Source organism: Leptopilina heterotoma, unplaced genomic scaffold, assembly GCF_015476425.1.
Source record: "Leptopilina heterotoma isolate Lh14 unplaced genomic scaffold, ASM1547642v1 Lhet_21, whole genome shotgun sequence".
Lineage (NCBI taxonomy): Eukaryota > Metazoa > Arthropoda > Insecta > Hymenoptera > Figitidae > Leptopilina > Leptopilina heterotoma.
Genome location: NW_025110925.1, coordinates 1,221,494 through 1,247,122, shown reverse-complemented (window position 1 = coordinate 1,247,122; position 25,629 = coordinate 1,221,494). Strand labels below are relative to the sequence as shown.

General features: G+C 28.5%; 1 protein-coding gene and 1 pseudogene across 1 annotated transcript; one reads left to right on the top strand and one right to left on the bottom strand.

Annotated features, from left to right (window-relative positions):
* Window positions 1-1,808: 1,808 nt before the first annotated feature.
* Window positions 1,809-25,564, bottom strand: LOC122501421 (transcription elongation factor SPT6-like). The gene is made up of 8 exons (XM_043610863.1): window positions 25,349-25,564; window positions 23,442-23,523; window positions 20,771-20,961; window positions 20,578-20,688; window positions 18,217-18,374; window positions 17,752-17,989; window positions 16,288-17,619; window positions 1,809-7,148 (listed from the first exon to the last, which is right to left on the bottom strand). Exons 1-8 carry the CDS (start codon window positions 25,385-25,387, stop codon window positions 2,742-2,744), a joined length of 6,558 nt encoding a protein of 2,185 aa, XP_043466798.1. The 5' UTR covers window positions 25,388-25,564; the 3' UTR covers window positions 1,809-2,741.
* Window positions 14,097-14,216, top strand: LOC122501528 (annotated as a pseudogene).
* Window positions 25,565-25,629: the final 65 nt, after the last annotated feature.

Genomic DNA, 25,629 nt, shown 5'->3' with positions numbered 1-25,629 from the left:
GTTGATTTTTCAGATTAAATTAAAGATAAAAGATAAAATTCAATTAGACAATATTTTAACCTTAGCTCACCTGAAAGAAGTTCTGAGTATTGTCAATATTTTGTTTTGACAATTGCTCAATTAAAACAAAATAGATTAAAACTCTGCGTGTTAAGTCAAAATTAAAACTGAACTCCAAACACTATTATATATTATAACTATTATATTTTTTTGAAATTTATATATTTTTTAAATTTTATAATTTTTTTGAGTATATATTTTTTTGTATATTATTTTATATTTTTTTGTATATTATTTTATTTTATATTTGTTGTATATTAATTTATATATATTTTTTGTATATTATTTGCATATTATTGTTATTATTTTGTTGTACATTATTTTTATTTTTTTGTATATTATTTTATATTTTTATAGACTCCCTGAAGAGGAAATCATTTAGATTTCGAAACGTTGGAGTAAACTAATTTTTAAAAACTATTTGTTCATCGAATGTTTTCGTTTTATTCTCCTTCACTATAATTACTATTTCTCGGACGTAAAAGATTGATTAATGAAAGTAATTGAATTTTTGCGAAAAATTTTATTACTTTTAAATGTAATTGAATTTCTGCAATCATTTATAACTTCGACAAAATTAATTGCTTTTAACTAAAATCCCTCTATAAATTCATTATTTTGAATAATTAATTAAATTTATATCAAAGATTTTAACTAATTTCATAAGAATTTGAATTATTACCATTTAGAAAAAAAAAATTTCAAAATTTCTATAAATAAATTCATTTAAAATTGAGATTTTATAAAATTTCAAATTGAAACCTTTACAATTTCAATTATTTTTAAAAGTTTAAATCAATTTTTATTAGAATATTCTACGAGAATTAAATTATTTAAAAAAAATTTTATTATTTATAAAAATATAATTAAATCCCAGTAAAGAAAATGATTATTTATTAAAATAATTGAATTATTGCATATGGAAATTTATAAAAAAAAATTTTAAATACTTGAAATTATGTGAAATTTTGATTATTTATGAAAATAATTAAATGTTTGCGTAGAATTTTATCAACATTTTTTTAAGTAATTGAATTCATTAAAAAATTTTTATTTAAATAGTAGATATTGAAAATATGAAAATTATTGAATTCAGAAAAATTTTTGAAAATAATTCCAATTTTGCAAAGAATTTTATTTTTAATGAAAATAATTGAATTTCAGATGAAGAATTTTGTTATTTTTATAAAGATAATTGGATTTTTAAAAATTTTTGAATATATGTAATTGAATTTCTGCGAAGAATTTTATTATTTTTGAAAATAATTGAATTTCTGCAACCATTTATAACTTCGACAAAAGCAAATTTATTTTAGTGTTTTTAACTAACATCCCAAGATAAATCCATTATTTTTAATAATTAGTTTTAAAAAATTAATTAATTCCAGAAGAATTTTAATTATTAAAATTTTTCTAAAGTGTAAGCTTTTAAAATTTCTAATTAAATTAATACTGAAATTTTATAAACATTTAAATTGAAGATATGTGGACAAGAAATTTTTTAATCCAGGAGAATGTATATTGAGAATTTTCCCATGAATATTATTTTTAATTTTAGTCTAGAAGATATTCAACGCCATCTGTATTATTAGTCAACATTAATGACACTTTTAACTCAAGAGAACCAATGGGAGCGCGTCACAAATATTAAAACATTTGTACTGGTTTTCTTCTGAATTAATTAATGAAATTAATTAATTAATTAAACAATATATTTAATTTTTTCCACAGGGAAATTAATCGACAACTTTTGAATTCATTAGAAAATTTATTGAAATTAACTCTTATTATTTAGGTACAGTAAAAAGAACAAAAAACAGTCGTTTATAAAAAAGAAACGGATAAAATTGATTCATTTTCTGTCGTATTGTTGTAATTGTGCATTTGTTTTTTTTTTCACTAGCCGCGATTGCATGTTACGAAACGATATTACAATTCCCTTCCTTTTTTTCTCATCTTCAAATAAATGCTTAGAGCAGGGAAGAAAAGTTGAAAACTTTTACATCCACAAATTGCCTTTTTTTTCTTTCTTTATAAATGGGTCCCTATGTACAAAAAGAAAATTATAAATATTTACAAGCAAAAATTATTGTCAAACAAATTTGAAATTATAAGCGATTTTAAATTTTGTCCTGTTAAAAAAATGAAATTTGTATATATCTTGTAACAAAATTTTTTTTTTAATTACTATTTTACTGTAGATTGCATTTAGGCAGTAGTTTTCAATTTTATTTAACAAAGACGATAATCTATTTTCTAGAAATGTGGCAGTAGAAAATTTTCCTACGGGAAAAGTGGTGTAAATGACAATTTTACGTCTTTGGTTTTTCCCATAGCCTGCTACAGAGAAATGAACCTGAGTTTGTGAGAATTTTTATTTACAGTAAATTTCCTGTTGTACAAAGACGGAATGATTGTGCGCGGCATTAATAATACTTTTATCTTGAGAATACTTGTATTATTAATTTAATATTATTCTACTTAAATTTATCCAAAAAAAAACTATTTTTATTATTAGATATCAGTATCATATTCTCGTAAATTTAATTGCTCTTCCTTACAAAATTAAATGCCTAAATTTAAATTCCCTCTTGGTTCGCTTTTTTATAGCGATAATTTCTGTTAAATTAATTTTATTAAAAATAGTTTATTTTTCGAAAAACCCGGGGGGGGGGAGGAAATTAGCTTTCATCATAAAGGGGGGTTTGGTCTCCACTCATAACCATATCGCGAGGTGATTTTGCACTTGTGAACGGATTATCGGATTTGTCATTATCATATCTGTTGGTGTCGCTCGAGGAACCGATTGCAAATGGATTGTCATCGTCTAGAGGTGCAGAGCTACCGAAACGAGGATTCGAATTCCCTTTGGAATGAAAGCCGGAACCGCGATTGCCTCTTCCACCACCTCTGTTGAAAGATCTGTTGCCTGAGAAATCATTGTCGTCGCTGCGACTGCGATCGTTGGATGATCCGATAGCGAACGGATTGTCATCGTCCAATGGAGCGGGACCGGAATCGTAGTTCCCTTTATTGAAGTTTCCACCTCTTCCTCCTCCTCGTCCTCCACCTCTTTCTCCTCTTCCTCTCCCACCTCTTCCTCCCCTTCCACCGCGATTATTGAACCTGTTGTCATCGTTCCCGGACTTGAACGGATTGTCCCCGTCCCTAGAGTCGTCGTTTCTACCGCGATTGTACCTGTTGTCATCATTTCCGGACTTGAATGGATTGTCCCCGTCGTCGTTTCTGCTGCGATCGTTGGAGGACCCGACCGAGAACGGATTGTCATCGTCCGCAGGTGCGTCGTATCTAGAAGTTCTTGGCGGAAATTCTTTGTTTCGGAAATTCGAACCGCGATTTCCGCCTCGGCCTCCTCTGCCGCCTTTGAACGATCTGTTGTCATCATTGGAGAAGGGATTACTGTCGGTGTCCATCGCCTCGTCCTCGTGTCTGCTGCGATCGTTCGAGGACCCGATCGCGAACGGATTGTCCTCGTCCATAGGCGGGGCACTCTGCCTAGGACCGGAATCGTAACCTCCTCTTCCTCCTCGTCCTCCACCTCTTTCTCCTCTTCCTCTCCCACCTCTTCCTCCCCTTCCACCGCGATTATTGAACCTGTCATCATTTCCGGACTTGTAGGAACTGTCCCCGTCCCTAGAGTCTTCGTTTCTACTCCGATCGTTCGAAGATCCGACCGAGAAGGGATTATCCTCATCCATTGGAGTGTCGTATCTAGAACCGGAGTCGCCTCCCTTGGGCCGGAAGTTGCCGCCTCTTCCTCCTCCTCTCCCTCCCCTTCCGCCCCTGCGGTCCCCATTGAAGGACCTATTCGTCCCACTCGAGTATGTCGAACTATTATCTTCGTCGTCATTTCTACTCCGATCGTTCGACGATCCAACCGAGAAGGGATTATCATTATCAGGTGGAGCAGAATCGCGACGCGAATTCGAATAGTTGTCTCTATTGTACCCACCACGCCCCCTTCCTCTCTTGTTAAACGAACCGCTCGAATTTGACGAGAAGGAATTATCGTTCCTACTCCGTTCGTTCGAGGACCCGACCGAAAATGGATTATCATCATCCGGAGGGTTGAAACTATTATCCCGATTCGAATTCTGGTTTCTGCCCCGACCTCTATTATTAAACCCCCTACTTCCGGTATCCCGTTCCCTGGACGCTTCCCTGGATGATCCGACACTGAACGGATTATCGTCCATATCACTCGGTTCGTTCTGCGGAGTTCTGTTCTTGTACCGTCCGTTTCTGTCCTGCGGCGTGGAAGTATACTTATGACCGCGGTGACTCCCGTTCAATTGGGACTGATCGGAAGGAGTGTAAGGCGTCATAGACTGCATTCCATCGTAAGTAGTCGCCGGAGTATGCGGATAAGTTTGGTTCGCCACCTGCGACAGGGAGCTCAACATATGATGGGGCATGCTCTGAGCCACTCGCTGAATCGCCTCCTGGGTCATCGTAATAGGTCCGGGTGTCGTCGGCATGTAGGGAGTCCTGAAGATCATTCCATGCGGCGTGCCCGGAGTGGTGTGTCCGGTCATTGGACTCGGCACCTGTGACATCGAGCTCATCATCGGATGAGGCATCGTCTGAGCAAACGTTCCATTCATCGTTCCCGGTGTCGCCATGTACGGGGTTCTTGCACTCATCATTCCGCGTGGGGTGCTAGGCGTCGCTTGTCCGGGAATCGGGTCACGGAAATGCTCCTTGAACCACTTGACAGTGTCCGGTAGTCTGCTGAACATTTGTCCTCTGAATTTGAAACCCTCCGGAGTGACGGTCACGTATTCGTGTCTGCATTGCGCTCGCGGGAGGTATGATAATAGAAATTTGCCCGGATAGTTTTTAGCCGCTGATAAAATGTACGGAATACCGGATGGATTCGCCTTCTTCTGGGCTTTGATGATTTCCTCAGCTTTGTCTTTCATACCGTCGATTCCGGCTTTGTAGTATTTGAAGTCGAGAATTTCGGATACGTACGCGGCCATTGGATTTATATGTCTGGCTAGAATTTCGTCGAGGTCTTCAAACTCCTCGCCGCCGATCCAAAGGCGAGATCCGAGGGAGAAATCGTTCGCTTTTCCCTCCTCCTTGACGTCGATATGCTGATGGATGTTGTCCACAACTTTCCAGGTGACGGTCAAATGGTCCGCGCCTTTACTACTCGGACGGATGATAGCGTCCCCTTGTTTCACGTCTTTCATCAGTTTCTCCGCGTCTACGAATCCGACGTTATGAAAAGAGGGATGAACAATAACTCTCTTGATGTAAATCTGCTTTTGTTTCGTTTTCTTAGCATCCTCTTCTTCTCTGTAGTCCTTCTCCTCAGCCTCATTGTCATAGAACGGATCTTTCTGAGGTCTGAATTCATGATTCTTATCCGCTAGATCGCTACTCTTGCTCGTACATTCGACGGAAAATTTCTCCACCTCTATCTTTGTGATGCGACAATGAATCGGTTGGTTGATAGCAACTCGTTCTTTAGGATTAGCGACATGTTTATCGGACAAGTTCTTTATGTGTATGTAACCCGAAACTCCATTGTCGAGTCGTAGTCTTATCCCGGTCGCTTTTCCCGGACACGATCCAGCGTCAAAGTGATTCCACACTTCCGAAAGTTCGGGAAAATCGTTCTTCAAGCAGAAGGGACACTGCCAAAGTCCGGTTTCGTCATTACGAACCGGATTTGCCTGATCGAGTTGTTCCCCCTGCGGTTTCTTGTGAGTGATGCCGACTACTTTGGCCAAAACCAACTTACCAGTGTGGAAAGTTTCCATCGTTTCCTTAGTCAGCATATCGAATAGAGTCTCGGGATTAGGGGACTGATACGGAGCTCTCAAGTCTTTGTATCTAGAATTAAGTTCCGCTCTGATGTCATAAAGAGTGATACTCTTGTTACCAAAACCCTGCCTATCGAGCTCTTCCGCAAATGCATCTAAATCGAGATCTTTTAATCGTTCGGGAGCTTCTAAAATTTCTTCCAAAGCGCCCGCGGGATTCGCGTCTTCATCGTCGTATTCCAAAGCGTCGACTGCCATTTTTCGGGCCCATTCGTAAGTTTCGGGATGGACCCTAGAACCGTCTAAAACCTCCACATAGGCTTCGGTACTATCACCCAGACTGTTCGTGTCAATTTTTATAAAACCGGCACAATTGATAAAAACCTTAGGTCCCATATGACAAACAGTAACCAGTTGAGTTCTATTCTCCAGTCTCTGATTCGTCTGTTTCATTATTTTGAGCAAAGCCTGTCCCTTTCTAGCACCCAGACCACAAACAAACTGTACGATATTACTAAAATAAGCCTGTTGAACTGCCTTATTTATATCAACCCCCACTTCATTGACTCGATTAACAAATTCTAAATAAAGATTCTCCAATAAATCCTCAGGAGGAAACTGATCTTGCAAAGGATGGTATTTCAAACAAAGTATTTCATTATCAGGAGTACAGAGCTGAGAAAATTCCAAAAGTGGATCTTGCATTCTCCGCGCGAGAGATATGGCTTGACGCAATTGAAGGGAATAGTCACGAAAATCTGTGATGCCTTTATTACTATTCGCGTAAACTTTCGAGAATTCGTTATCACAAATCTCGACCTGAATATTAGGGAATTGTTCTTCATCAACGAGGTTTAAAATTATATCGCGAAGATCGGCTTGAATCATTTGGGAGTCTCTTGTTTCGCCACCAATTACAATGAGATGAGGTTTCTTCGTTGCTATAAAATTACGAACCGCTAGGAGATCAGCCTCCTTCATTACCTTTTCACTTTCTCTTAAGCTATTTTTACGTTTAAGTATATGAGGTATTTTCAAGAAGTCTGTACATTCACCGTCAGGCGCTACTATGCAAGCGAATGGAGCTTCGGATTCGTCGGGAATGTAAGCCACGCCCATAACTCGCAAACCTTTAGTTGTATCCCAATCGTCATCTTCTTCATCGGGAAACTCGCAAGTGTAGGGTGCAATTTTTAACCAATTGTACATCTTACGACAACATGCACGCATAACGCATTCTTTTGCTTCGGCGATAAGTGTTATCTTGAGTTCTTTCTTCAAATCGGGTATGACCTGGAAAATAAAAATTAATTGCAATCAAATAAAGGCAAGTGGATTCTCAACTCTATAATTCGCCTGAAAAGGGAGGAGGGAATTTTTAAAAATCAAACATGTTAGGGACGCTGATTATGAATTCAAGGAGTTTCTTAAAATTCAAAATAACGAAAATTTTTTTTTTGAGTAATTGAATTAGTTTGAAATTTAATATTTGGGAGTTTTTAGGGTCGCTGATTATGAATAAGATGTTGGTTTTTGAATCCGTGATTTTGAATTTTAAAAAAGTAGCATCAGCAACGAGTTTCATGCGAATCCAAAATATTTTAAAAATTCGGAAATTTTAACAATGGTTTATACATTTTTTTAAACAATAGCAAATTTTAGATACTTTCTGGTCAATATATCTTTAAAGCCCTCTTTTTGCCGAAGAAAACGCACCGAATTTGAATGAAAAATATTAATTTCGTTTATAAATATTGAGCTTTTTGTAAGTGGGACATTAATGTCCCAGATGCGTTAAACAGTTAAATTTCAAATAAAATTTAGGTTCAACGACTCTTAAAAGTCTCTAAATAATATTTCAAGCAAATCGAATTAAAAAAGTACAGTTTAGACATTGTGGTAATTACTATAATGTTAACAAAAAGTTTCCAGTGACAAAGGTAAATAAGGGGGTTCAATTTAAAAATGAAAATTCTTCAAATTAACTAAAATCTTAGTAGTGGATTTTTCTGAAGTAAATTTCAGTCAAATTAGTAATATCTCCCATATTCAATTTTTAAAAACTGATATTAAATTCATAATCAACCTCAAAAAGAAATCGTCAATAATTTTTAAGAAAAAACGGGACATTTATTTTATTAATTTTTTTGAAAAGGGCTACGAATAATTTCCAATAATTTAGTTCAAAATTAGATGTCTCAATCGTACTAGGACCCTCCCCCCTCCTTAAATTTTCTACGATTTTATCATTTTTTAATTTTGCAGGAAATAAATTTATAATTTTGTTAAAATTAATTTTGATTATTTTAGTTTTACTTTGATATTATAAATACAACTATATATTTTAAATATTTATGTAGGTTCTCTAGTTTATCATTTTAGTCGATAGCGAAAATATTATTTTCAACCAACGCTCATTTCACGCTGGGTGCACCGGTTCTCGTTGAGTACCTTTCTAACTATTGAAGGGATAAGTTGTACCTTGGAGCAGGTAGAGCCAGCTCACCGATCCCAAGTTTTCAAAAATTCTAAAATACGAAATTTAAAATAACCCGCCATCACGGCGGCCCATAGGCCGAGTTTCGCGCCCGCGCGAATGATAACAGCCGATATACCGCGTAATTCAAATTCAAAAAGTGATAGTGATAAAATAAAAAATACTGACAGTGAAAAGTGGAGTAAAATCTATCATAAATCAGTGAGTGAAAATGGACCAACATTTTTCTTACAAAATACTATCATGGTGAAAAATGAAGCAATGCCAAAACCACCTAAAAAAGAATCAAAAGCAACGACACTAAAGGCGCAAAAAATAACCCCGAAGAAGACGGAGACTCAGAAACCGTATGTTAAACCAAACATTAGCCCAGATAAAAAATCATCACTTGATTCCTCTGCAAAAGATTCTCTGATAGTACCAATCAATGCAGCAAAAATGACGAATAACACGCAAATATCAAGTCAAGAATATCAGGAGATGTTTAACAACAATATAACCCAACAAAAAATTATTGATGAATTATTACAAACAATTCATCAACAATCTCAAAGAATAGAAAAATTGGAAAAAATGCAGAACAAAAACTTCAACACTGAAATGGAAACAGATGTGGGACAAATAAAATCAGCCAACGATCCAGTGACGGGTTTTCCCCAACCTCATAAAAATCAAGAAAGTGAAAAAAATGGAAATAAAAATTCCCCATCATCCTCAACCAAGGCCACTGCGACCAGCAACAATAAGCAGATCAACAACCCTCAGGACAATACATCCAATAAACCAATTTCGACCAGCAGCAGCAAGGATTCATCAGCAGGTAAACCACCACCGATCATTATCTACGGACAAGATCAGACAACAACGGTAAGCCTCATAAAAGAACATTTAAAAACAGACAAATTTCACATCAAAAGAATAAACAAAGATAAACACTCTTTATACACAGAAAACATTGTAGATTTCAAAAATGCCAAAGTACAACTCGAAGCTACGAGTTCAAAATTCTTTACCTACACAATAAAAGACGAAAAAATAAAATCCTTTCTCTTGAAAGGTTTAGATTCAAGTACAGATCCCGCGGACATACTTGAAAATCTTAAACAATTTGAATCAGAAAATATTCAATTTTTTAAAGTTACTAGATTCACAACTCCTAGATCTCAAAAAGAAAATAAAATCTTACCCTTGTTTTTAGTACAATTGACTCCAAACAGTCAGACAAACTTGCTTCATAAAATTAAATATGTTAACTACCAAACTATCAGGTGGGAAAAATTGAAAAAGAGAGATAGCATACAGTGTAAAAAGTGTCAAAGATTGGGGCACGTAGCTTCGAATTGTAACTTAGATTATAGATGCGTAAAATGCAGCGAAAATCATGAACCGGGTAATTGTAAACTACCGGAGCCCACGAATGCAATAGAAAGAGAAAAAGTATATTGTGTATCATGTAAAAAATATGGTCATCCAGCTTCTTATAGGGGATGTGAAAAACAAATAGAATTAAAACAAAGAATGCATGAGAAATTGGAAACAATTAGAAAAAATAGGATTGCAAAAGATAGAATGTACAACAATTTTACAACAAAAGAAACAAGCTTCTCAAACATCTTACAAAAAAAACACTTCACAACACAGAAAATAACTACCCACATATAGAACAACAAATAAACAATAAACAACATACATTAAATAATGCACAAAACCTACAAGAAACCTTAAACAACTTAACAAAACAGATACTTCAAATTACACAATTAGTAGAAAAAAATAGCAAAAGAATAGACGATTTATTTGAACTACTAACTGATTCTAATTCTGTTCAAAATGGATAGTAAATTAAATCCTAACCTAAAAAATACTATTACTGTCAAAAATTTAAAAATAATATCAATAAACGTCAATTCAATTGTAACAAATGAAAGGCGAAATAATCTTTTAAACTTCATAAAAAAACATAATCCAGATATAATTACTTTAAGTGAAACAAAACTAAATCCTATACATAAACTAGATTTCCAAAATTTCACTTTAATTAGAAGAGATAGACCAAATACAATATTAGGCGGAGGAGTTGCAATACTCATAAGAAAAGACCTTAAATTTAAACAAATAATTCTATCGGAAATAGAACAGTTTCAGAACTTAGAAACTGTTATCATAAAAATCCCTTTACCAAACAATCAAAGGCTTTTTGTCATATCTGCTTACGCTGCATACGGAAACAGATTAAATTTTAATCAAGAAATTGATAAATTATTTCAAATTCTCAATTTAGACGATCCTGACAACTTTTTTATAATGACAGGTGACTTAAATGCTAAACACACTAGTTGGTTAAATGAAAATTTCAACACAAGAGGAACTTTTTTACGAAAATGGATAGATGACAATGAAATAAATTATAAACTAAAATTATACACTCCAAGTCTCCCCTCCTTCCCCCGAGGAAATTCATATCTTGACTTAGGAATATTAGACTCCAGACTTAAGGTACAAAAATACAATAACACAGACAAACTTGAAACTTTACAATATGACAGCGATCACAACGCAATTCTATTGAATGTTTCTTACAACACACAAATAGATTTTATTTTAGAAAAAGCTACACATAACCACAATTTTAATTATAGACGAGCAAATTGGGAAAAATTTGAAAATAATTTAGACCAAATTTCTGACATTAGAATACCATCCAATAAAAATCTATCAAATGATGAAATTGATAATTATTTAAAGGATATTAATGAATGTATAACAATAGCAATGAGTAACTCATTACCAAAAATTAAAAGTAAAAACTCTATGGAAATTTACCAAACACCCGTTATAAAAAGAATTCAAAAAGCAAAAAGTAAAATAATAACACAAATAAATATTATCTATAGAAATTTTCAAAATCAGAATAAAATAAGAGAATTAAACTCTCTAAAAAACAAACTAATAGCATTAAAAGCTCTCCTCAAACAAGAATTCATTAAATCCATAAATAATTATTGGTCAGAAAAAATAAAAAATATTCCTGCAAACGATCCAAAAAACATGTTTCCTCAAGTGAATAAATTATTCAGAACCAAAGGTAAAGTTGCCATACCCCAACTTAAAATTGATAATCAAAATGCAACCCTACTACTAGAGTCGGGAATACCTGCACAAAACTTACCAATTGACAACAATAACAAATACATAATTTCCAATAATAAAGATAAACTCAAAATAATCGGTACACACTTTAAAAATACACACACAAAATTTTCCAACTACGGAAGAGAAGGACTAAATAAAATCATTAAACAAAAAATTACCACTTTAGAACAAGAAATTGAAAATGATAAAATAAATAATAACTCAATAGTTAACTTTGATAATAACTTGAAAGCAAATGACATTCAGTTACTTGACGAAAAACTTCCAAATTATTTTACATCAGGATACAAATTATCAAAAATTTTTAGAAACTTAAATAATAAAAAATCATCAGGCATTGATGGAATTCCTAATATTGTATTAAAGCATTTAACACCAAAAATAATAGAGAATTATTGCATTCTTTTCAATAATATACTTAACAACAGTCATTTTCCAACTGACTGGAAAAAGTCAAAAATTATTCCTATCCCCAAGAAAGGAAAAAACAGTATACAACCGAGTGACTTTAGACCTATAAGCCTTCTTCCCAATATAAGTAAAGTTTTCGAAAAAATTGTTAAAGACCCTTTAATACAAATATGTAGAGAAAAAAAACATTATCCCTGAACAACAATATGGCTTTAGACACAAGCACTCCACAATCCATGCTATTAACAAATTAACGTCAGACATTTCTCAAGCTCTTAACAATAAAAAATGTGTAGGAGCTTGTTTAATTGATCTTGAAAAGGCCTTTGACACTGTTTGGACAGATGGATTAATATTTAAGTTATTAAAAAATTCTTTCCCTAAACATCTAATAAAATTATTAAAAAATATGATAACAAACAAAAGTTTTATAGTAACGGACGGTACCACAACATTAAATAAAGAGTTCTTAGATAAAAACGGTTTACAACAGGGAACAGTTCTATCTCCGATATTATTTAACATCTTTATTTACGAAATACTAAAAATGTATGACATAAATATAGATGAAAACAAAAAAGGTATCGCATTTGCAGACGATATGATAATATACGTCGTTGGAAAAAAAGTCTCAGAAATACAAGAAACATTACAACAACTTTTTGAAAATGTACAATATTACCTTTACACGTGGAAATTAAAAGTTAACGTCTCCAAATGCGAAACTATTTTGTTTAGAGGTCCCCTCTCCGAAGCCAATCGAAACGTAAAAAAATGCTGGAAAAACTTTCAAATAAAAGAAAGAAAAGATGATGGCGAACCAGTGCCTAATAAGAAAATTGTAAAATATTTAGGACTAAACATAGACCAAACACTCTACTTTATAAAACACATAGACACACAAATAGAACATGCAAAACAAGTTTTCAATAAATTAAGAAGATTAATGTATAGTAAACATTTAAATTATAAAATAAAAATCAACTGTTACATGTTATTCATAAGACCCATATTACTATATGCATGTCCTATTTGGTACAATTTAAGTGCATCCATTGTAGAAAGAATAAGAGTATTCGAAAGAAAATGCCTAAGAGTATGTCTAGGAAAATATAGATCAGCTGAGTCGAATTTCCAAAAATACATATCGAGTAAAGTTATTTACAACCTAGCTAATATTAATAAAATTGACACACAAATAATTAAAATAACAAGGAATTATTTTGCGAGTATAAGAAATGTAACTGACAATAGCTTAATTTATTCTATGTACTATCCAAATGACAACTATTTTGAAAACGTAATAAAAACCAATTTTGTCCCTCCAGAAGCGTTTCCTTACCTGGACAAAAATGGTTATATACAGGACACCCACGGTGCCCCAGTAATATACCATTACAAAAGAAATGCTAGGAAGAAATCGTTTCTGTACGACAAACACTTAGACACTACTATACCAAATGATGAATGGCGATATACCACTTTCATCACAAACAAGGAAATTAAAGACAAACACAGACAAAACATCAAAAAATATTTTTGGTTAGACGAATAGCTAATTAAAATCCCATTCTTAAAATCAAAAACAAAAAATTAAATTTATAACTATTAAGATATTGTAAATAGTTATTATTCTAAGTAAAACTGTAAATAAGAATTAGAAACAATATAAATCTACCCTTATACTTCTAATTATTGTAAATATTATCCATTATGTAAAATATGTATTAACTATTAGCCAACCAATTATATTAATTGTATCTTATTAAAAGAAAATCATCGATTAACATTGTAAATATTCTTAGTTCATAAATTAGTTTAATTATTTATCTCATTTTTTTCTTATTCATTGTTATTGTTAAATTTAATTATTATAATATAGTTTATTCAGGTTATTTTCTTTCATTATTATCCATAAAATAAAAACAAAAATAGCGAAATGATCAGTTTTCTTAAGCCCTTTCTGATCGATAAAAAGCAAATTGAATATTTCTCCTGGGAATTAGAAAAAATATCTTTAATATAGAATAAAAATATTAACTAATATATGCATTCGTGGGCATAAAATATTGTACGCGACTTCGAGAGCTTTGTATTAGCCAGTAAGTCCTTTATAATAATGTAAAAATGATTTCATCGTTTATTGTGAAACCTTGTATTATTATTAATTTTGGCAATAAATAAACAATTACAAATGCAAAAAATGCACCGGTTCTCGTTCGATCACCGAAGTTAAGCAGCGTTGAGCGCGGTTAGTACTTGGATGGGTGACCGCTTGGGAATACCGCGTAGTGTTGGTTTCATTTTTTTTCTTTTTATTAACATTTTTCCCAATGAATTACTTGTGAATCGTAATTCAAATCAAATCAAATATTTTTACTAATTCTTGAAAAAATTCTTTGAGAAATTTCAATTTAATTTATTTACAATTCAATTTTACGAAATTTCATCGATTATTCGAAAATTCTTCAATTAAATAATATAATAGAAAATAAAAACTTCAAATAATTTCAAGAATAATTCAATTAAATTTTTTCTAAAATATAATTTTACAGAATTGTTTGTTAAAAGTGTATAGAAAAATTCAGATTTTCATAGATTATAATTTGAAACCTTTTCAAAATTCAGTTATTTCTAAAAATTCACGCTATAATGCGCTATAATTATTTTAAATAATTGAATTCCTTAGAAAATTTTATTATTTATGAAAATAGTAGAATTATTGCGAAGAAATTTATAATTGAATTCTTTTGGAAAATTTTATAAAAATAGTAGAGCATTAAAAATTATGGAATTATGAAAAATTTTTGTAAATAATTGAAATTTTGCAATATTATTAAAATTTTTGAAAATAATTGAATTCTTATGATGAATATTATTATTTATGAAAATAATTGAATTTTGCAATGAATTTTATTATAAAGTTTTTGAAAATAATTAAATGTTGACGACAATTTTTTTCAGATTTTTTGAAAATAATTGAATTTTTGCGAAGAATTTTATTAATTTTGAAAATAATTGAATTTTCTGGTGGGAAATTTTATTAAAATAGTAAAAATATTGAAAATAATTTGAAAGAAGAAAATTTTTTGAAAATAAAATTGAAATTTTGCAAGGAATTTTATTAAAATTTTTGAAAATAATTTACTTTTATTACTACTTTTAAAAATAATTGAATTTTTGTGATGAATATTGTTATTTATGAAAATAATTGAATTTTGCAAAGAATTTTATTAAATTGACTCAAAATAATTGAATTTTCAGGAATAATTTTGTTATTTATCTTTAATAATTGAATTCTTTCAAAGAATTAAAAAAAATATTTTTTTAAATAATTGATTTTTTCGGGGAATTGAATTTTTATAAAGGAAATGTTTAATGTTACACCAACGTTTCGAAATCGAAACATTAAATATGAATCTTTGTCTAAATGTCTTCGTTTTTCTGTCTTATTATCAAAACTACTCGGACGTTAAAGACTTTATTATATAATTTTGGAAAGGAATTTTTTTTTAGCAATTCCTGTATAAAATTGAATTACAAATAATTGACATCCGTCGATGAATTTTATTTATTATTATTTATGAAAATAATTGAATTATTGGGAAAAATTTTCATAAAATTTGTCAAAAGAATTCAATTATTCAAAAAACAATTAATAAAATTTATTCAAAATTCAATTATTTTTACAAATAAAGTTTTCCACAAGAATTCAATTATTTAAAATAAAATCTTCATAAAAGTATATTTCAAAAAAAATAATTATTTAAAACAATGTTTATAAAATTCTCATGAATAATTCAATTATTTTCAAAAATAACAAAATTTAAAAAGAATTTAATTTCTATGAAAACTTTTGTAATTTTTGAGAATAATTGAATTCTTCATAAGAAATTTATAAACATTGTTTTAAATAATTATTTTTTTTGAAATATACTTTTATGAAGATTTTATTTTAAATAATTGAATTCTTGTGGAAAACTTTATTTGTGAAAATAATTGTATTTTATTAATTATTTTTGAATAATTGAATTCTTTTGAGAAATTTAATGAAAATACTAGATATTGAAAATAGAATTTCGAATATTTTTTGAAAATAATTGAATAGCTTTAAACTTTAAAGAATTTGATTATAATTTTTGAGAATAGTTTTTTGATTTCTAGTATTAACGAATTTAAAGCAGTGGAAATTATAAAAAAAAAACAGAAATAGTAGCTTTTAGTGGCTGAAATCTAAAAAAAGTACCTAAATAGTAACGTAAAAAAAGTAGTAAATAGTAGATTTTAGTAGATGAGTACGACACCTGCAACTAACATTCTTCCCTTTTTTAAAAATGTTAATTTGAACTGTAGAAAAATGAAAAAACTTACCATTTTTGTCAAAGCCATTTCCACACTGCCGACTCGAAGTGTATTCCAGTCTTGAACAGTTTTACTGAACTCGTCTCTGTAGTAAAGTTGTTTAACTTCATCAATATAATTACTGGTGGTATTGCCTTCAAACGAATCACTAAATGACATGGTTATCAACTTATCTTGCTCAGCAATGACAAGTTTAAGAAACTGATCACCAACAAAATCTCTGACCGGTTTATCCTTCAAGTATTTCATACTATAAACCGGATGATTCTCGTCAATCTCCTTAATTCCCTTCTTCGTCGGTCGTACGGACAATTTCGCCCTCTCCATGTACATATCCCTCACGGATTTACGAACCAACGGTTCGCGAGCCAATTGAATTGCGACCATTAACTGTGCAGCTTTTATCGTTTCCTCGGGAGTTGTGAATTTTTGTCCACAATATTCACCGGCAACTGTCAATGGATCTGCAATTTCCTGATCGACCTCGTGACGCTGATAATTATCACGTAGATTTTCGGCAAAGTGCTCTGGAGTGAGACCAAATCTTTTCGAAAGTGAATGTAGACCCGCTTTCTTACAAACCGAATAAGGATCATTTCTCACTGGTTTCTTGATGACATCGTCAACTTCATTCTCCTCTTCATCTGCGTCTTCCTCCGGAGGTGGATCCTCGCCGTTCTCTTCGGCTTCGGCTATGAGTTGCTTTCGTCTTTCGAGCTTCTCTTGCCTTCGCATCTCGCGCTCCTTTATTCTCACCGATTCTTGCATCAATTCAATGTCCTCACTGTAGTACAATTTGAAGTGACGATACATGTCGTTGAGCTCCTCGGGAGTTTGAGCATTTTCAAGACGATCGATATCATCGTCTTTGATGATTCTTATTCCGTCCGGTAAGGGCGCGTCGGGATTTTTCATTATCTCCTCCAGTTGGTAGTTCTTCATTTTATCGAAAAGCTTTATTAGATCTTCTTTACGCTGTCTCAGCTGACACCATTTTGCATTGAATTTATAGACCTTCCACAAGTCGTTGATGTTCAGTTCGGGTAAAACGTATTCCTTTCGATAGAATGAAATAAAAGGCACTTCAAAGTGTTGATTTCTCATGAAATCGAGAGCTTTCTTGATTTTTCCAATTGTCTGCGGTCCATTACTTGCTCGTTCCCTAGCACGCTCCTTGGCTTCATCGTTCAAGTGCGCATCTTGAACGGAAAGTGTCGGTTTGCAGAAGGCTTGCTCGTAAATCCACTTCGCCTCATTATCTAATTCGTCTGAACCTTCTGGCACCGAAGTCACTGGCACTGAACGAAGTTGCATTCGCTCTGGAATGTCAGTAATCCGAACCTTTAAAAGAAAGTGTAGTTTAAAAAATCTTAAAAGTAAAAGAAAAGTAAAAGAAAGTAAGTAAAAAAATCTTGAAACATAATCACTTGAACATAATTAACTTGAAAACTTTATCAAAATTAAAATGAATACCTCATTATCTTGATCGGTAAAGTGTCCACGTCTAAGTTCACTGGGTTCGTAAATTTCGAAAATACTCTTTCTAGTTGTCTTCTTTTTCGGTTGTTTCTTTGATCTTCTCGGTCTCTCAACATCGCCTTCTTCTTCATACTCATCCTCCTCTTCCTCTTCTTCGTCTTCGTCGCCATATTTTTCAAATTCATCATAATCAAAGTCCACGCCGAAAATATCTTGAGCTTCTTGAAGTGCCCTATAATAAAAATATTTAATTGTTGTTTAATTAAGTTTATAGAAAATTACAAAAATATTTAATATCAAGAATCGCCGACAAGCAAAAAGTAATAACCGCGAATTCTCAAAAATTTTTACTTGGCGGAACTTTTTTATCAAAGATGTTTTTGTTGGGATTTGTCAAAAATAAAAAAATTATTTTAACTTGAATAGAAAATAATTTTTTCAAAAATAAATTTTACTTACGAGTCAGTGAAAATATGTTTCTTTTTCCGCTTTTCTCTAATTGGTCTACCATCATCATCGACAATGAAATCATCAGCATCAGAAGAATCTCCTTCACTCACTTCATCGATTCTAGACTCTACGACGCGGTGACTTCGCTCAGATCTTAAATCATCCTCCTGCGTTTCAAAAATATTTTTTTTTTAATGTTATTTGCTGTTAGTACTAACTACCAGTATTCTTATTAATAAGCTTTCAAAATCTTTCATAATCTCTTTTCAGTGCAACTCAACTTAAGAATTAAACAACAGGGTTGCCACAAAAATTTAATTTCTTTCCCTGACTTTTCCCTGGACAACAAATTATTGATTTTCATAATTTTTGAAGCATTTCTTTAAAAAAAAAAACAAAATTTCTAATTGATGAAAGAATTAATTTTCATAATTTTTTAAGTATTTTTTTCGAAAAAAAAACAAAGTTAATGAAAAATATGATTTTCATAATTTTTGAAGCATTTATTTGAAAAAAAAACAAAATTTCTAAATGAAAAAATTGTTTTTTATAATTTTTGAAGCATTTTTTTGAAAAAGAACAAAATTTCTAAATAAAAAATTTAATTTACATAATTTTTTAAACATTTTTTTGAAAAAAAAAATTTCTAATTGAAACAATTGATTTTCATAATTTTTTAAACATTTATTTGAAAGAGAACAAAGTTTCTAAATAAAAAATTTGATTATCATAATTTTTTAAACATTTTTTTGAAAAAAAAACCAAAATTTCTAAAAGAAACAATTTATTTTCATACGATTTTCATACTTTTTGAAGCATTTTTTTGAAACTTTGTTTTTAGGCTGAAAATGGTAGAAAATATCATTATTATTCAATTTTCTTACATAAAAATTCATTTGTTTACTTTTTAATTAATTTCAGATCCGAATTTTTATATATGAAAAATAAAAAGTATTTAAAAATATGATAAAATTATGGTCTGAAATTAGTTAGAAAAATTAACTTAATAATTTTCAAAATAAAAAAATTGAATAATAATGTTATTTTTGAGAATTTCGAGAATTTTCAAATCCATTTGTTTACAATTCAATTTGACGAAATTTCGATTCTTCAAAAATTCTTCAATCAAATATATATTAGAAAACAAAAATTTTAAATAATTTAAAAAAAATTCAATTAAACTTTTACAAAAAAATTAATTCTACAGAATATTGTTAGTTAAAAATTGTAATTTAAAAACCTTTATAAAATCCAATTATTTCGAAAAATTCATGCCATAATGCTTTTAAGATTCAGTTATTATCGAAAATTTTAACTGAAATTCATTTTTATGAAATGAAAATCAATTTTTATTAGAAAATTCTACGAGAACTCAATTATTTAAATCCAAAAATGAATAATTTATTGAATAATAATTAAATGCTTCGTAAAATTGAATTTTTATAAAGAACTTTATCAACAAATTTTTAAATAATTGAATTCTTTTTACGAATTTTCATAAAATTTTTCAGAATAATTACATTATTCGAGGAATTCGATTAAAATTTTATTAAAAATAATTGAAATTCTGCGATGAGTTTTATTGTTTAAGGAAATATTTGAATTCCTAAAAAGAAATTTATTATTTATAAAAATAATCGAATCCCTGTAAAAAAAATTTATTATTTATGAAAACTAATTAAATTATTGGGAAGAAAATTATAAAATAAATTCTAAATAATTGAATTCCTGTGAAATTTTTATTATTCATGAAAATAATTAAATGTTTGCGTAGAATTTTATTCAATTATTTTTTTTAAATAATTGAATTCTTTTGAAAAATTTTATTAAAATGGTAAATATTGAAAATCATTAAATTGAACATGTTTGAAAATAATTGAAATTTTAGAAAATAATTAAACTTCGGAGAAGAATTTTATTCTTTATAAAAATAATTGAAATTTTGACAAGATTTAAAAAAAAATTATTATTAAAACACTTGAATTTTTTTTGAAGAATTTTATTACTTTTGAAAATAATATTGAATTTCTGCAATAATTTTTAACTTCTCCAAAATTCAATTGTTTATAGTGTTTTTCATGAAATAATTTATAAGTAATAATTTGAAAATAGCTTTTCAAGAAATAAGTTATTTAGAAAGAAATTATTGTCAGAAATAGAAAAAAATGTGACTTTCCTGACCTGTGGTAATCTTGTTAAAACTCTATGATAAATTCAACAAATTTTTTAAATAATTGTCATAATTTTTCAATTTTTACTAAATTTAGGGATAATTGAGCACTAGTTTGTAATTAAAACGTAATAATGTGATATTTAAGTAAATAAGTGACTTTAATTTAGTACTACGAAGTAAAAAAGAAAAATACTAACGTCACCAGATCCTTCGAACAGTTCATTGGCAATTGCATCCCTCTCTTCCTCCTGCACTGCTTCTTCTTCCGACTCTTCATCATCAATTTTTTGCACACGTTTAAAACGTTTCTAAAAATATTCACAAAAATTAATTAGTTACGAAAAATTAATGAAAGCAAATGGCCAAAAAGTTGGAAAAGTAGATACTTACTCTATCTACTTTAACGCCTAAATTTTCCTCAATTAAATCATAATCATCGTCTTCAAGTCGATCATCAAAATCATTATCACTTCTCTTGCGTTTCTTGGATCTCTGTGATGTGTCGCTATCATCTCCGTCTTCTTCGATTGGACCATCGTCTATTAAATCTTTCAATTCCTCACGCATCCGCTCTTCGTCTTCTAAATTGAAAATTTACATTGCAAACATTAGTTGAGAAATTTGTTTAGAAATATTATTTATTTAAACAAGTTACGAGTGATTCCGTTTGTGATTTCAAACCTAACTGTAAAAAATCGCCCACATACGAGTCGTATGCAAAGTTTAAAAAAAAGTAAAAATAAATTTTTTCATTTCAATTAAGGGAACATGGTCAAGGTTGGCCCATCGCGATTTTTTAGACAAAATCACTAGCGTCAATCAAGAAAATTTCCAAAAGAATATTCTGATTCACTCTAGAAATTATTAGATACTTTTAGAAAAATGTTATAATATATTTATTTAAAAATTTCTTTCATTGTAAAATTATTCGAAAACATCAATAACTTCGTTTTTAAATAAATATTTAATCATTAGGTAATATTTTTATAGAAATTAAGATTTTCAAAAACTTCAAATTCAAACTTTTATGAAATTTAAAAACTTCAAATTCAAACCTTTTTGAAATTTAAAAACTTAAAAGTAAATTATTAGAAAACATGAAGAAATTGATCACTCCGAGTCTTCGACTCGAAGTAATCGATTTCTTCATGTTTTATACCAATTAAAGATGAAAGAGTGACAAAATTATTATTTTATATTATAAGAACATTATTACTCTATCTTCTTCAAAATTATTTTTATCATTTCAATTCAATTAACATTTTCTAGAATTTAGAACTAAAATTCTTTTTTATATCAATTATTTTTAATCATTTTTGAAAAAGTTCTTTGAAAATTTTCAAATCTTGTTCACAATTTAATTTTACAAAAATTCGATTATTTAAAAATTCTTCAGTTAAATATATATTAGAAAATAAAAACATCTAATAATTCCAAAAACAAAATTCAATTAAACTTTTTTAAAAAATTAATTCTACAGAATTGTTAGTTAAAAGTATGAAAAATTCAGATTTTCAAAGATTTGAATTTGAAACTTTCTCAAAATTCAATTGTTTCTAAGAATTCATGCTATAATGCTTTTAATATTTAATTATTTAAAATTTTAATCAAAATTCATTTTTAAATCAATTTTTATTAAAAAAATTCTACGAGAATTCAATTATTTAAATAAATAAATAATTTATTCAATAATTGAATGTTTCTTATAATTTATTTTTTACGAATAATTCTATTAACAACTTTTGAAAATATTTAATTTCTTTTAAGGAATTTAAATAAAATTTTATTATAATTTATTATATTAAAGAATTTTATAAGCAGTTTTGAAAATAATTGAAATATTTTTAAGGATTTTATTAAATATTTTTAAAAATAATTCAATTCCTGAGAAGAATTTTAATAATAATTTATGAAAATAATTGAATTCATGAGAAGAATTTTATTAAATTTTCTTTAAATAATTGAAATTTAGCCAAGAATGTTAAGTATTAAAATTTTTGACAATAATTTAATTCTTGGGAAGAATTTCGCTATCTATTTATAAAGATGACAAAATTATTATTGACGAGAATTTTTAAAAATATTTGAAAATAATTTATTTTCTGCAAAGTACTTTATTACTTCTCAAAAGAATTCAATTCTTGTGATGAATTTTGATATTTATCAAAATAGTTGAATTTTGGAAAAGAATTTTATTAAAATTCCTTAGAATAATTGATTTTAAGGGAAGAATTTATGCGATTTTGTCGTTTATCAAGATAATTGAATTTTTTGCAAAATTACTTAAAAAATTTTTAAAAACAATTGACTTTCTGCGACGAATTAAAATTTTATTTATGAAAATTTTTGAATTATTGCAACGAATTTTATTATTTAATTCAATAATTGAATGTTTCTTGAAATTATGAAAATAATTGAAATTTTGCAAAGAATTTTATCTAAATTTTTAAAAGTAATTGAATTTTTTGTGAAAAATTTTGCTATATTTATAAAGATAATTGAATTCTTGACGAGATATTCGTTAAAATTTTTTATAATTGAATTTCTACAAAGAATTTTATTACTTTTAAAAATAATTCAATTCTTGTCATGAATATTGTTCTTTATGAAAATAATTGAATTTTACAAAGAGTTTTATTAAAATTTCTAAAGATAATTGGATTTTAGTGAAGAACTTTTATTTTATGAAAATAATTGCGTGTTAACTTTTTGAAAATAGTTTATTTTTTGACAAAAAATTTTGTTATATTTGTAAAGATAATTGAATTCTTGAAGAGATATTCGTTAAAATTTTTTAAAATAATTGGATTTTTTTGAAGAATTTTATTACTTTTGAAAATAATTGAATTCTTGTGATGAATATTTTTATTTATTAAAATAATTGAATTTTGCAAAGAATTTTTGAAAATTTCCTAAAAATAATTAAATTTCTGTGAAGAATTTTGTTATTTTTTAAGATAATTGCGTTAAAACTTTTTAAATTAAAGGCAAAATATGTTTCAATTAAAAACAATTTTTTACAGCTGGATTTTCAGCAGAAATAGATAAAAATTAAATTTACCTTCATCTTCTTCCTCACTTTCTTCCATTGCTTTAAGTCTCTTAAGTTTCTTCCTGTCATGGTGGTCTAATTCTTCTTCATCCTAAAAGAAAGAAAAATGGACTTTCATAAAAATTTTTTTTTTATTAAGGGGAGAGACCGGTGAAATTTCAACTTAATTAAATTTTTATTGTTTATGGGAGAACAATGTATTTTCTGACAAATTTTAATATTCAAAATTATAATATGCTTTGAAAAATTTAAAAAAAATTTAATTAATTAATAATTTTTTAAATAAATATTCATATTTTCGAAAAATAAAAATATGAACTACTCTCGTAATTTTTAGTAATTTTCACTGTCAATTTTTTTATACACTTATAATTTCTCAAAAAAATTCAACTCTTTAAAGAAAATTTAATAAAAATCGTTGAAAGAATTCAATTATTTTTATAAATTGTATCAAAAATAATTAAAATCCGGCAATGAGTTTTATTATTTATAAAAATAATTAAAATTTTCCGAAAAATTTTATTATAATTTTTCTAAAATAATTGAATTTTGGAGAAGAATATTATTATTTATAAAGATACTTGAAATAATTTTGACAAGAATTTTTTTTTAATTTTTGAACATAATTGAATTTCTCCGAAGAATTTTATTACTTTTGAAAATAATTTAATTCTTCAAATGAATTTTATTCAAGTTTATAAAAATAACTGAAATTCAATGAAGAATTTTATTATTTATAAAAATAATTGAATTCTTGAAAAGAACTTTGTTAAATTGTTCTTAAATAATTAAATCCTTGCGATGAATTTTATAACAATTTTTTTAAATAATTATTTTTCGAAAAATTATATAAAATTTTGTATATTAAATAATTTTATTCCTGTAAAAATTTTATTACTTATGAAAACAATTGAATTATTTCGAAGAAATTTATTAAAAATTTTGTAAATATTCTCAATATTGTAACAATCGTTTACATTAAAAACAATATTTTTCCATTATTTTGAACCTAAAAACAATATAAGATGATCAAAAATATTTAAATTTAATAATTTTGAAGAGGTTGCAATTTTTTTTTACCAATTGCATATTATTGCAAATACATACGAGAAGTTGCTTAAAATTTTTAAAATTGTGAAAAGAAAAAAATTCCAACCTCATCAAAAATTAAATATTTTTTACCATCTTATTTGTTTTTCGGTGATGTCTTCCCTTCATTTTTTTTTTAAATATTATTTAAAACTGGTGATTTTTAAAATATATAGAGAGAAATTTACAGTTTAATATTATTTTTCTTAATGGAAAATAATTGAATTGCACAAAATATAATAGTGGAGTTAATTTTTTTTAAATTAAAAAGAAATTGTTTAAAAAAATTTAAGTTTATTTTTATTTACAATTTTATCAAATTCGGCAGAACACAAATAATAAAAATAAGTCATAAAGGTGTAAAATATTATAGTTTGAATGCGTCATAGTTTGTATTAACTGAAAGAATTTGATATCATAAACAGAAGTCTCGGAATTTCATGAGAAAAATATTCCTTGAAGGTGAGAAAAATTCCATTTTCAACAGTTAATAAAATTATTTTAATATAAAAAAAATTGTTGAAAACGTCTATAAATTTTTTAATTCTCTAATATATGTATGAAGATATTTTCTTAGAATAATTAACGATAAATTCATTTTTATAACTGTCGTTGCTTTCACATAAAGAGAAAAATGAAAATAAACAAATATATTTCAAGGTTAGTTTAATAGAAATAATAAAAGACTTGAATTGTGATTGTCAAAAAAAAGATGATAGCTGTAAATAAATTACGGTAAATACAATGACGAAATGAGAAAACAATTCTCCTTTTCACCGGCTTCTATAAATTTAAAGTTGTGGCATGGTTAGAGTTTAGAAACCTACCTCACTTTCCTCTGCTTCGGAGTGAATAAAATCAGCCATTATTGGAAATTTTTATTTTTTGATAACTATATTATAAACGTTTAAAAATACCTGCTTCTAAACGTTTTTTTTTTATTCTTAAACTTATTAATATACTATCTACTTCTATTGTTAAGATAGCAAAAATGATGCCATATTTATTACAGAGAAAAAGGCAGGTGTTCATGAACTGTAGTGAATGTTCGAAATGTGAAAAAATATGGTAGAAGATCTAAAATATGAAAGTTCTGTTAAATGTGACT